This window comes from Coenobita brevimanus, chromosome 28 (assembly GCF_032717465.1).
Source record: "Coenobita brevimanus isolate Jiangsu-jjx chromosome 28, ASM3271746v2, whole genome shotgun sequence".
NCBI classification, from domain to species: domain Eukaryota; kingdom Metazoa; phylum Arthropoda; class Malacostraca; order Decapoda; family Coenobitidae; genus Coenobita; species Coenobita brevimanus.
In genome coordinates this window covers 16,708,160-16,722,383 of record NC_136981.1, presented here as the reverse complement: position 1 = coordinate 16,722,383, position 14,224 = coordinate 16,708,160, and the positions used below count along the sequence as shown (strand labels likewise).

Sequence of the window (14,224 nt, the reverse complement as noted above, 5' to 3'; positions counted from 1 at the left end):
GTGCTCTAAGTATGAACATAAATATCCCCGGTTGTTAAGAAACGTTTTGGTGCATAACACACCCCTGTAGGCTCTTTCATTTTGGGGCTAAGACTGATGAAGAAGGAAAGAATGAAGAAAACAATATTTTTTCGACCCAATTTCGCTATTCCTACGAGGGTTAGCAGGGCTTAGCGACTAGGTTTATACTTAAATACTGAAGATCTTTTAGTATGCTTAAATCTGGACTTTACTAGCGTTTTGATCCTAGCGCCGCTGTACCTTATTTACAAGTTGCCATTTTGACACTACGCCAACTGAACGGTGTAATCACTACCACTGTTAAGCAGGCCATACACGCACAGGTAAAGCTCGTCCAGTGGCCTGAAGAGGCCAGTCCATTCAGGCAAACCTGGGCGTGTGTGGGTAGGGAACAGGTGCCTGTGCAGGTGGCCTCAACAGTTGTCCTGGGATCTGTCGTGGACAGATTTCCGTGGTCAGGCTCCGGTCAGGTTCAGGTAAACTGAGCATGTGTGGGGTACCGCAGGCTGTCAGGCGTCAGTCTTGTGTCAGTTGTGCGGGAGTGGAGATGCACCGCAGTTCTTTCAACAGTCAGATGGGACAATGTACTCCTTATCAACCAATCTTATTCCCATTTGGTCCGTTTTTCCCTCCTCATTCTGATATTTGCAGTATAGGCTGCAGCAACAGCCCCAGTTGCATACTGCTCCAGGACATCTGTGGGCAGCACAGCATCCATGGTCACCCTCAAGCCATGGTGTTTCCCTTGCATCTGAGCTCTAGACGTGAGGCCGACTGAAACGTGTGTAGGCTCAGCATTATTCGTTAAGGCCGGCGTCTTCAGGCCACCGGACGGGCTCACCTGTGCGTGTATGGCCCGCTTTACTGATACAGTAGCATGCCAGTGTCTTCACTTTCCATTTACATCCTCTCATTCACTCTCATCCCTTCTTTTGTATCATTATTTGTACGTGTTCTCACTCTGACTCTCTCTCACGCTCATTCAGACTCAGTTTGGGTTGTTGTGGCATGCTAGTGTAGTGTCTTCAATGATTCTCACTCTCATTCTTCCCATCGCAGCCTGCATATGTTCTCACACTAACTCTGGCTCACCCTAAGTTACAGTCTAGCTCTCACTCTGGCTCACCTTTGGGATGTTGTAGCTTACCAGTGTTATTTGCTTAGTGACCCTCTCAGTCTCACTTCCATCACTTTTACCACATACATTACAGATGCTGTGGCCTGCACATGTTCTCACTTTGGCTCTCAGTCTCACCCTCAGTCACACTGTAATTCTCATTCAGACTCACTCTATCTCACTCTCATTCTAGCTCACTCTCGCTATGACACAATCTAACTCATTCAAACTCACTCTAACTCACTCTAATTCACTTTAACTCACTCTCATTCACTTTGATTCTTTCAGTCTTGCTTACCTTCGGGATGTTGCGGCCTGCCAGCGTTATGTGCTAAATGGCCCTCTGACATTCACTGTCCCACTCTTTCACTCCCATACATCTTACATGTTGTACCATCCTCATTTTCTCACTGGAACTCACCTTGGGGATGTAGTAGCCAGCTAGTGTGGTGTCTTCAGTGGCCATATGGAACAAACCCAAGGGAACGAGTGAGGCTCTTCTCTGTACCTCACAAATAGTCGCTTGGAGGTAAGGCAGGCTGAGGGAAGAAGAGCATTATCATCATTATCCTTATCGTCATCATTACCGTCATCGTCATTATCATCGTCATCTTCAGCCTGTTTTATTTATTTATTTATTTTTTCCACGACAGGAAAGCTACCTGCTTTTTGTTAGTGGTGGTGGCTGTGCTGGTATTAATATATTAATATTTTTATTGTTATTATTATTATTATTATTATTATTATTATTATGATCATGATGATGATGATGATCATTTGATGACTTTATAATCATGATTATTTTTTATTAGTTATTACCTGTAGGGGTATTATTATTATTAGTAGTAGTAGTAGTAGAGATGGTGGTAGTAGTAGTAGTAGTAGTAGTAGTAGAGATGGTGGTAGTAGTAGTAGTAGTAATAATAATAGTTGCTGTAGCAGTAGTAGTAGTCTTGGTGGTGGTAGCCGCAGTAGTAGTAATAGATATTGCAGCAGGCTGTGTGTAAAAGCTGAAATATAGTTTACGGTAGTGCGAGTGATGGAAAGTGTTCCCCACACCGAGGTGAAGGAAAACAAAAAGAGGAATTTTAACTCCCGGGTGGATGCCGCAGCTGTTTCACTCCTTTTTAGCACCAGTCTGTGAGAATGAGGCAGTGAAGTGTGTTATTGGAAAATGAGAGAGACAGAAAGTAAGACAACAAAACTCACATAGTCTTGTGTTCCAGTGCAGGGAGGGAGTCACGAGGAACCACAGAGTCAATCTCATCCTGCACCTTCTTCTGCACGTCAGGATACAGAGCCATGAACAGAAACACCCAGCGTAATGTGCCTGAGGTAGTCTCGCTCCCGGCCGCGAACAGGCTACGTATTGATGCCAAAAGGTCCTTGTCTGGTGGGGGGATGTGCACAGGATGGAGAGATTAGTTTAGACTATAAAGTAAGACTAAATAGGAGAAAGAGTGAACGTATTTGAAACCTTATCATGTATCTATTTAACGAAGAGGGGATGAGTATTAGACTTAGAATTATGTTTAGACAGAAGAGCATAAGATTGCATGTATTTGTAAACTTTACATCTGTCTGCTCATCTAACTGTTAGTGGGTCTTTGTACGGCTGGGAGATGATGGTAGGATTCTCTCTTTTTCTCTGTTTCCCTCATTTTATCTCTTTTATCTTTCTTTTTATCCCTTGTTATCTTTTTCTTTCACTCAGTTCATTTAAAATTCGTTTTCTCTCATTTCATCTTTCAGTTAATTCGTTCTCTCTCTCTCTCTCTCTCTCTCTCTCTCTCCTCTTTATATTATTCAGCACAAATCTGCTCTGTTTCCTCTCCTCTACACTCCCCTATTCTGCTCATCTCATCTACTCTATTCTCCTCTCCTTTACTCACAATCTAGCCTGAAGGTAGAGTCTGGGTTATCCTTCTGCGCCTCAGCCTCTATCATGTAGGCATCAATGTAGTCCCGGGGGTGGCTGGGATCCAATGTTTTGCGGTGATCCTCAATCACTTTCTGTTGGATATATATCATAATGCATTACACTTACTTTAAACTATACCTACACTTTTGGTGAACACGTGACGTTACACCTTGATCACAATACACTACAGTACGAGGAGCCAGGGGGTTAAAGAGGAGCCTACACATAGCGGCGCTGATCACCCTGGGCGGGGGAGATGCGCCTCCACATGGAAGCCAGTCCTTCTCATATTTCCCAGCATCTTGTCGTGGGGAAAGACCCTAGTACGGCCCTGGTGAGGCGTTGTCTACCTACAATGGGCCTGTTCTCTGTCATATTTACTATACCTATAGGACAGTCCCAAAGAAGCAGTTCCATACATGTGGTCAATGGGTCTGCTCGCTCAGACGTTGGTTAATCAGCAACAAACAACACTGCATTACACTGTGGTACTCTAAATTTATCTGCAACACAACACACGGCTATAGTACACTACAGCACACAACACACTATTATTGTTATAATATGAAGTTACTACTATTTTTTTTTTTAAATAACAGACAGAGGAAGGAAAAACAAATGAAAAAAAAAAAGCACCAGATTACTGGTGTCCTCTGTTCATAAAATATCTAACAGTTAGACTTGAACAGCTGTAGGTTGAAGTTTGCAGGGAAACAACTCTGGGGAAGCGAGTTCCAGAGAGATGCAGTTCGGGGAATAAAAGAATTCTGATAGGCAGAAGTTCTGCAAAATGGCTGAGTGACATTCCAGTCATGAGCGCTACCAGATGCCCGTGTAGCACGAGGGAAGGCATGGAGAGGTGGCACAATGGACGCAACTTCGTCCGAGCATTTGCTATAAAAATATCTGTAAAATAATGCAAGGGAGGCAACATTCCTTCTTACTTGTAGGGGAGGTAGTTTGTTAGTAATAGCAGGGTTATTAATAATTCTAACAGCTTTGTTCTGAATTTTGTCTAGTTGTTTTAATGCAACCTCTCCACATCCATTCCACAAGGGTGAGCAGTACTGAAGCTGAGAGCGCACATGACTCTTATAAATTATAGCTAACTGCTCGTCAGTGAAGAAGTTACGGATTCTGTACAATAATCCAAGTTTCTTCGAGGCGGTTTTAGCAAGTGATCTGACATGAGAGGTCCAGCTGAGGGCATTGTAAAGCGAGACACCGAGAATTTCAATAGTTTTGGAAATGGGAATATTTGCAGCATTGAAGGTAATATTCGATTCTGGCAATACCTGTCTATTAGTAAATTGTATATATTTAGTTTTACTAGCATTAAATGAGACAAGGTTATTTTGTCCCCATTCACTGATCGTGGATAAGTCTTGGTTTAAAGAGATGGCTGTACTACGTTGAGAGTTAGAGATATCAGACTGTAAATGGATGTCTGAGTGTGAATGAACTATGAAGTGTTGAGTCATCTGCATATGAATGGATGGGATTGTGGGTGACAGATAAGAGATCATTAATATGAACGAGGAACAGGGTTGGTGCCAGAACTGATCCCTGCGGCAAGCCGGCGTTATTTGAGTGGAAATTCGAATATACATCATCTACTTTTACTCTTATTTTTCTGTTGCTGAGATATGAGTAAATCAAAGGAACAAAAGAGTTTAGTCCATAGCAAGGGAGTTTGGACAACAGGGAATGGTGCCACACTCTATCGAAAGCTTCAGAAATATCCAGTGCTACAGCGTGAGTTTCACCATGTAAGTCAACTGATTGATGGATGGTATGAGTCAGGAGATTGAGCACAGTAACGCACAGTAACAAAGACGGTAGGCCAGCATTCTCTCTACTACAAGTTCCTATTACTGCCAACTCCAAACTATATGCACATTACAAACTACACTTTCTTAAAAAAAAAAAAAAAAAATGGCATCATCACAACACGAAGCCTTGAGTCCCTTGGAGGACGGGGAGGGGTGGGACCATAAAAGCCACCACCATTCACCCCTCTCCCGGTGACAACCAAGGGAGATGCCTGGAACCACTGTCTGACTGCTTCTTTTCTGCAACATTCACAACCTTTCCTCAAACTTTCTCTCTCTTGAGAGAAAGCTCACCTTCTCGTCCTCACAGAGTTAACTGTCTGAGGTAATTTATAGCAAACCCTTCTCTGTATCCTCCTACTTTCTTTATGTGCATTTCAAAGCCAAAGGTGGCTGTGGCTATTGTGTATATGTATGCAACAACATACCTTCCTCTCGTGTTCCTGAACTTGAATCTTCTGAAACTTCTTCTCCCTGGGTTTGGCTGTCCTGTCATTCTCTGATTAAATATATCTGTGATGATTACATATCCCCTGATTCTACTGAGTATGAAAAATTCTTTGATTATCTTACTTCCAGGACTATCTTACTTCTTGTAAGATGAAATATATATATATATATATATATATATATATATATATATATATAGATAGATAGATAGATATATATATATAGATATATATATATATATATATATATATATATATATATATATATATATATATATATATATATAGATAGATAGATAGATAGATAGATAGATAGATATAGATATAGATATATATAGAGAGAGATTGTGGTAGGTGGTGGCGCTCACCATCCACTCACTGAATGTAGTGCTGCTCTCGGGTGTCTGCCCTGTCCTCACCTCCATCCTTCTTTCCTTCCATCTTCTATCTTTCTTTCCTTCATTCTTTCCTCGTCCTTTTGCCTACAGGTGACTTTACACTCCCTCTTCTGTCTTTCATTCCTTCATTCTTTCCTCTTCCTTCTGCCTATGGATGACTCTACACTGAGTGACAAGCCAGCTGGTTTCCTGTACACCAGGAAACCATTTACTACGCTGGGTGGTAACATATAACCAAATTTTGAAGCCTGGTGGTTTAGTGGGTTATTATTGCGCTCCAATCGGATTGAGCCGATGAAGGTTTATATCCAAGGGATGGTTGGGGTTTATTGTTCATGTAATGCCACTCAGGGATGAGTGAAGTTGGTCACTCTCATCTTAAATGTCAGGACCAACTGCCTAGCCCCGGGATCCTACGCTCCTCATGGGTCAACGTATGATTGGATGATGGATGGATATATATATATATATATATATATATATATATATATATATATATATATATATATATATATATATATATATATATATATATATATTGTGAAATTATTTTGCATTTTCGGTGTTTATTGTGTTTATGATAGTACCGGTATCAACTTATTTTTGTGGTCTGGATGATCGAGTTTGCTGGAAGAGGGAGGCAAGAATGATTAAATGAAAATGTGACATGGCGGCGCAACAGCAAAGGTCATATGCCGCCGAACACAAACCTTAAAAGGAAGTAAAAAAATAAATGAATATATAAATAAATAAAATGATGTATAAAACAAAGCGCCAAAATCAAAGAAACAACCAAAACTAAAACGTGGTGGAAAGATTGAGGTTAAACGAGAACAGTATAAAACACAAACTAAAATATGGTAAAGTCCTACAGTTTGTGGAGAAGACCGGAACTTAACACAAAGGAGAAGGTGCCTCCTCCCATAGCACAAGCCTCTTCCCCAAGTACCGAAGAGAGAAGATAAGGTCCGTTGTCGGCTCGGCACCCGGAAAGATACTGCCGACGAAGGTCCTCAAGACTTGGGCATTCCAAAAGAAGATGCTGCACAGTCAAAGGAACCAGACAGTCATCACAATAGGGAGGGGGCCCCTTCTCCATTAAAAAAAACATGAGTTAGCCTAGTGTGGCCAATCCGGAGACAGGCCAAAGCTGTTTCCCACTGTCGGGATAGTCCCACATACCCACCATTGCCCAGGTTCTGTCGAATGCTGTGGAGTTTGTTCGCCCCTACTGCATCCCACCTTCTCTGCCAGCAGAGATGGACAGCTTCTACTGTATAGTGCTTGTACATAAATCCTCAGATGGGACACGGTAATGGGGAGAGGAAGGGCGCTCGCCACAGAGTCAGTATGCTCATTGCCTACGACCCCCACATGAGCAGGGACCCAACATATCTGTACAGAAAATCTGTGTCTGTGTAATACGAAGAGCCACTCCAAGATAGACAGGACTAGAGGGTGTGATGAGAAGCCACAAGACAAAGCTTGCAAGGCACTGGCTGATTCACTAAAAATGGTGAATGAAGCAGGGGGGAAACTAAAAATCAACTCAACTGCAACTAAAATAGCTGTAAGTTCAGCAGTAAAGCCAGAGGCAGCAGGAGGAAGACTCTCACCACAGCTAAAATCATGGAAAACTACACCAAAGCTTGTCCCAATGCGGGATTTGGAACCATCAGTATATACAGGGATCGAGCCACTGTGGGGAGAGGCGTGTTCTAAAAAATAAGACAGAGCTACCTGTGTGGAAAGAGAGGCCTTCCTCTCAGGGAAGTAATCAAATGACCATACTTCTGGGAGGAGCCAGGGAGCCACTCGGGGAACACGCACAGGGCAAACAGGAAAAAGCTGAACACCTAACTCCTCCATGGCAGCCCTCACTCTGTACCAAAACGGTTGTGGATAGCGAGGGTGGGTGTTATAAAAGGGGAAAAGAGTGACCTCGGAGACAGCCATACAACTTGGTGAGGAAGGTAGATGGTGAAGGCGGTGCCAACACTGCACCAGTAAGGACTGGCGACGGAGATTTAGTGGTGGTTCATTCACGTCTACTAATAGACTAGGAATTGGGGAAGACCGGAAAGCTCCAGTTGACAGACGGATCCCAGCATGATGGATTGAACTGAGAGGCTGCAGCCGTGCCTCAGTAGCAGAAGAGTATACCTCACACCCATAGTCCAATTTGCTCCGTACCAAGGCACGGTAAAGGTAGAGCAGGGTGGCTCTATCGGAGCCCCAAGACAAGTGAGAAATGAGATAGAGTCCGTAGGAGAGACAGGGCACGGTGGCAGGATAAACGTAATGCACGGATGTGGGGAACCCACGTCAGTCGTCTGTCAAAAACAAGACCGAGAAACCTTGCTTCATCCACACATCAGACCCTGTGGCCATGTAACTTGAGATCGGGGTCGGGGTGGACACCTCTCAAGCGTGAGAAATGTAAGGCCACTGTTTTTGTTGGGGAAAAATGGAAACCATGCATTGTGGCCCAATGAGATACGTGGTCTTTGGTAAGCTGCATGTGACGTTCAGCCACGGGCATCCGGGAGACAGCATACCATATAGCTAAATCATCGACATACAGTGAGGCAGACACTCCCTCTGGAATAGAGGACAGAATACCATCTAATACTATAGCAAAAAGGGTCGTGCTAAGGAGACTTCCTTGAGGCACGCCTTCTTCCTGAGGGTACGAAGGAGACAAAGTGTCACCACTTCGAACCCTGAATGAACAGTCACGCAGAAAGTCTAATATAAATAGAGGCAGCCTACCACGTAAACCTAAGGAGTGAAGCTGTTTGATGATACCAAACCGCCATGTAGTATCATATGCCTTTTCTGAGTCAAAGAAAACGCACACCAGATGTTGCTTCTTGGCAAAAGCATCACATGCTGCAGCTTCTAGGCGGACAAGTGCATCTGTCGTTGAACGATATTTGCGAAAACCAGACTGACATCGATAGAGACAGTCATTCCTTTCGAAGAAACACATTAAGCGTGAATTGACTATCTTTTCAAACAGTTTACACAAGCATGATGTAAGGGCAATTGGTCGATATTCTAGAGGACTGGATCCTGTCTTCCCTGGCTTCTGGAATGGCAGGACAACAGCTTCGCGCCAAGAGATAGGAAGAGAAGAGTCTCTCCAGATTCTATTAAAAAGCTTGAGGAGAAAAGAGAGTGCATCATCACCCAAGTGCCGAAGCATTGCATTGGGAATATCATCTGACCCTGGTGAGGTGTCATGACAAAGGGAAAGAGCAGATTGGAGTTCATGGGAAGAGAAAGGGAGGTTGTAAGACTCCCCCCTCCCGGAATGGAAGTTCAGTACCCTAGCCTTTTCTACGTCCCTGTGTCTGGCAAAAACTGGAGTGCTAGCATCTCTATAGCTGACTGCTGCAAAGGCAGAAGCAAAAATATCGGCCACAGCCGCAGGGTCACCAGGTTCACCATTTGACAGCAGCACAGGGGACCTGCTTTGCGGGAATTTTCCTGAAATCTTTTGTACCCTCTTCCACACCTGAGACACTGGTGTCTTAGAGTTTACGGAAGACACATAAGCCATCCAAGAGTCTCGTTGGGCTTGTTTGAGGACCCGGCGTGCCCTAGCACGTGCCCTCCTGAATTCGACAAGATAATGCTCTGTTTTGTATCGACGATAATGTGAAAATGCTGTCTTTTTGGCATGTACAGCAATACTACAATCCTCATTCCACCATGGGACAGGGCGATAGTTATATGTGCCAGAGGTTCTTGGAACAGCGTGGAGGGCAGCAAAATGGATAATAGACGTAAAAAACAAAACAGCTTCATCTATATGTGGAAAGTCTTCTATGGAAATATCAATAGAAGTCAAGGAAGAAAAAAGGGACCAGTCCACCTTATCTAACCTCCACCTCGGGAGACGGGAACAAGGACTAGATATTGCTGCAGTAAGGAGGATAGGAAAGTGATCACTCCCAGGTGAAATCCAGAAGGCAGTCAGGAGAAGAAACAGAGAGGTCAATTGCGGTAAATGTATTCGTCTGAGGATGAAAATGCGTAAACTCGCCAGTATTCAGCAGGGAGAGATCCTCGTCCTCCAATAAGGATGCCAATAAATGCCCACGTTGGTTAATTAGACAGTCATCCCACAAAGGGTGGCGACCGTTAAAGTCCCCCAGGAGGAGAAAGGGCTTAGGAAATTGTCTGAGGAGGTCTTCAAGGTCTGCTTTACTAACTACTGCACTGGGTGGTAAATAAATGCAGCTGACAGTATTTTTTTTTTTTTTTTATGTGTCCGACTCTGGGCATAGGCTTCACAGCCTGCTCTCAAGGCCCAGTAGTCCTCCTAGATACCATACACCTCTCTACATGTCACCACTTCGGTGCTAACACCCACAGTCCATATTGAATACATGCTAGGGCTGTCTCATACAGGACTGGTGTATTGGTATTAGCGGGGGTACTTTTATGACATGTTGGCGGGTCATCTGGTAGATCAGGAAAGTCTGCGTTTATGAAATTCAAATTCTTAAACTGTTCCCTGCCCCAGCCAGGATTCGAACCTGGGTCTATCAGGACTGCAGGCCGCCTCTCTACCGATTCAACCACCGCCAGCTGAGGGCATACAACCGCACAGCAACACACTGGAGATCAGACTGGAGGTGAACCTGTTGACAAGGGACATTAGCCCTCACCAAAACAACACCACCCCCAACAGGATCCTGGGTTGGAGCTGAGTAAAAAGCATCATACCCAGATGGTGCATGAGGAGTGGCAAGCCCTACAAGAGTTTCCTGGAGACACACACAAAGGGGAATAAACCAGGAGGGTCCACAGCTGCTCTCAATTACCATGCAGCCCTTGACAATTCCATTGTAATATACTGGCTGAGAATGCCATAGTACCCACAGCAAAGGAAGAATCAGGTTGAGGGGCGAGACGACCTTGCCCCCGGCAAGCAACCAGATTTAGATTGCTGCTTAGAACTGCCCTTAGAAAAGGACTGCCTGGCACCGTTATGGTGTACAGTGTGACGCCCAACTGAAGATAACCTGGAGGATGAAGAAGAGGGCAGGACGATGGTTTTCTTCTTTGGTGGGGCAAGAGATGGTTTGGCAGGTGGACCGCAAACTGCCCTAGCCGGAATAGAGCAGGCAGTGCCACCACGAGAAGGAGCACAATCAGTAGCGCGTTCCACAGTACTGGAACCCTGAGAAGGCAAGGCCTCATGCAGCTGAGCAGGTGTATCAACTACCTGAGGACCACCACTATCTGGCGGTGGCTGGGTCATCAGCGAGACACCATCCCCAGCCTGCACTTGTCCTGACCCCTGAGCATCCCGAGGAGAAGGAGTAGTGGGCTCCACTGCAGAGAAATTTGGTAGTAGCGCTTCGCTCTCTGAGCACTCCGAGTAGCCACGGCGACGCTTACCTTGCACAGGAAGGACATCGGGAGTTTTGGATGTGTCAAAGCAAGGTGTAGCATCGACACGGGTGTTTGTCACAGGAGGAACTGGGATGGGGGAGGCACTCCCAGATGCTGGAAGCACCACCACAGAGGGGACACTCCCAGAGACAGGAGGCACCTCCCCAGAAGAAGCACAGCTGCTTCCAGGCTGCACTCCCTTGGTGGAACCCCTCGGTCGAGAAGGCCAGGAAGTAGAACCCCGAGAATTTGATGGGCCACTGTGTGGCGGCAGGGGCACCTGCCGAGTAGCTTTATGGCGAGACAACACAGCAGCAAAGGTAACCCCAGGGCAAATGAACAGCTCCCTTACCCTGGCCTTTGCCTCAGAAAAGGAAATTTTCTCCTTCGTTTGGACAGAAATAATCTCATATTCATACTTGTATACTTCGCAGTCCCTTGAGGAGGTTGCATGTGCTTCTCCACAGTTCAAACATTTAGAGGGTTGAGAACAATCACCCATACCATGAGAAATTCCACCACAATTTCCACAAACCTCGGGAAGGCCAGATGCTTCCCGCCTGCAAGAACGGCGAACATGACCAAACTTTTGACAATAATAGCACCTTCTAGGTCGGGGAACATAAGGTTTAACCTTAAGCTTCCACCATGCAGCAGTGATGACCTCTGGCAAAGTAAGACAATCAAATGTCAAGATAAGAGTGGGTGTGGGGGTTAAAATCCCATCAACTTTCATTATTCTTTGTACTCCTACAACTCCCTGAGGAGCCAGCCCCTCTAAGAGGGAAGAATCAGAATGTGATACCAAGTCACGAGAATAAACAACCCCTCGGGACTGATTTAGGACCAAGTGACGAGAGGTAGATACAGGATAACCAGCGACCATAGTTAGGGACTGGATGCGTGAACTCTCCTCTTCATTCCTGGCTTCTAGCAATAGAGAACCATCACCCTGCAAAGAGACCTTGGGGGTAAATCCACATGCTGTAACTAGACCACTGTGAATCTGGAAACAGTTCAGGTTCCGGAAGGAAGTACCATCATCCGTTTTAAGGACTATATATTTTGTGTAAGAATGCTTCACAAAGACACCAGGTAAAAACTCAATACAGGGAACATCTGAACTCACAGTTTTGGCAGATGACCCAGAGGGTACAGGGTCATCGGCCAGAGAGAGACCAGTTGATGCTGACTCGTGCGGCTGGTCACCGACCACACGAGTGGTTAAAGATTTGGTTAATGTATCCATATATACATTGGTAAATATAAATTGGCACCAGGAACCAAGGGAAACTGCCTACCAAGGAGTGTGGGGACCGAGCGCAGTCTGATGGGAGCAGGCTACCTCGTCCCCAGAGGATGTCCCAAAAAGGACACCCCATGATACAAGAGTTTGCTCCCACCAGTGCAAAGACCCCCTTCCCCAACACCCTCCAGCCCAGACACCCAACCAACCAAATCAGGTCAGCACTGAGGCGATCCCTCTGGATGGGGGCACCGATGACCCATACGGGTAACCTACATTTCAGGCAGCACTTAGTCAGACCCCTCACCCACAACCCTACCCGCATGGGAGACCATGCCAGATGTCGTTATATCCACGGGCAGGCTTGTGGGATCACAGGGGCATGCAAGCCCCCCCGCCACGATAAGGTGGCTGCCCACGGGGGGGGGAGGTAGGGAGGCAAGAGTATTTATTTTCAGACCTAAATGAGATCAGCATCATCCACTGAATGTACAGGCTGAACAGTGAGGGTTGAAATGTGAGACAACCTGCGATTCGCACCTCGAACGAGCTGATTAGCAGGAATGGAAGGGAGGCCTTTCCACCCACGAAAACATCACGTGAACACGGAAGACATTTCTGTTATGCTTGTGAAAGGCACCAAAGAAAAATATATTTTTCTCTTATTTTCATTTTTTTTTTTCCTTCCTCTATGCCTGTATTTATTTACAATCGTAAACAGAGTGGTTGTGTGTGTTTCGTGAGGGAGGAGAAAGATGACATTTTCTGTCTGAGTCGAGATACTGGGTGTAACTGTATATACTTAGGCATGGCCATGTGCGAAAAAATCATACACCCACCCGTCACGGCAGCAGGTGGTGAACTGACAAATTAATGAGGTGTAAGAGCGTGAAGTGAAGGTCAGTCTCATGTCCGAGATGTTCGTTCCCTTCCCAAAAGTTTTCACAGTTTTCTATAAGTCACACAGTACAGTAGTGCACCAACTTTCGCTACAGCAGGGTTCGCGGAATCCACTTTCGCGGCATGCACCAAATATTCCCTAACTTCCACTTTCGCTTGAAAAAACTCGATTTTCGCGCACAAATTTTGGGTTTGGGACAATATTTTGAACTTTGAATTTCCTGCACCACCCGCCCGCAACCCACCGCCATCTTAAATGACGTCATGTCAACACTCTGTCCACGGTTCAATTGCCTCTACTATACCTGGTAGTGTGGGGAAAGGGCCTGGTGGTGTGGGGGGAGAGCCTGGTGGTGTGGGGGGAGTGGTAGCGAGGCAGCAAGAGGTGGCGCCAATACGTCTGGCGTGGCTAAATAAGCCCGCCACGCGCCTCGGATACTTACCCCCAACATCCATTAAACACCTCAACCTGGTCTCTGTAGTATGTTTCTCCTCATATAATGTGTACTGTACAGTTTTTATTGTTTGTGTCTCACAATGCAATGTACAATAGTGATTTGATGTACTGTATTGCAAGTGAAAAAAATCTGATGTTACTTTAGGATAACCGGGAACCAATTAGCCTTTTTGCCATAAAGACAATGCCTCAACTTTCGCTAATTCCACTTTCGCGCATTATTTTTGGACCCAATTAGGCGCGAAAATTGGTGCCCAACTGTACAGTGAATGATCCAAACCATTAAAACAAACATGAACATATAGGTAAACATACAAAAACAAAAATGTATTTTTCTTATTGTCATGTTTTTTGTTTTGTTTATGCTTGTACTTATTCATAATCGTAAACAGGGTTGCTGTGTGTGTTTCGTATGGAAGGAGAAAGATGATATTTTCATCTGGGTTGAGATACTGGATATAGCTGTGAATGTTT

General features: G+C 45.1%; 1 protein-coding gene across 1 annotated transcript; it reads right to left on the bottom strand.

Annotated features, from left to right (window-relative positions):
• Window positions 1–625: 625 nt before the first annotated feature.
• LOC145394747 (cytochrome P450 2L1-like) lies at window positions 626–12,529 on the bottom strand. The gene is made up of 5 exons (XM_080268527.1): window positions 12,449–12,529; window positions 3,031–3,151; window positions 2,348–2,528; window positions 1,560–1,677; window positions 626–862 (listed from the first exon to the last, which is right to left on the bottom strand). The coding sequence occupies exons 1-5, from the start codon at window positions 12,527–12,529 to the stop codon at window positions 626–628; spliced, it is 738 nt and encodes a 245-aa protein (XP_080124653.1).
• Window positions 12,530–14,224: the final 1,695 nt, after the last annotated feature.

Excerpts from the sequence above, each read along its gene's own strand:
- LOC145394747 (XM_080268527.1), bottom strand. The coding sequence starts at position 12,529 with ATGGGGTGTCCTTTTTGGGACATCCTCTGGGGACGAGGTAGCCTGCTC. Across the intron at positions 3,152-12,448 it reads CTCGGTCCCCACACTCCTTG|AAAGTGATTGAGGATCACCG; the intron begins GTAGGCAGTTTC and ends TATATCCAACAG. Across the intron at positions 863-1,559 it reads CTGGCTACTACATCCCCAAG|GTGAGCCCGTCCGGTGGCCT; the intron begins GTGAGTTCCAGT and ends ATACACGCACAG.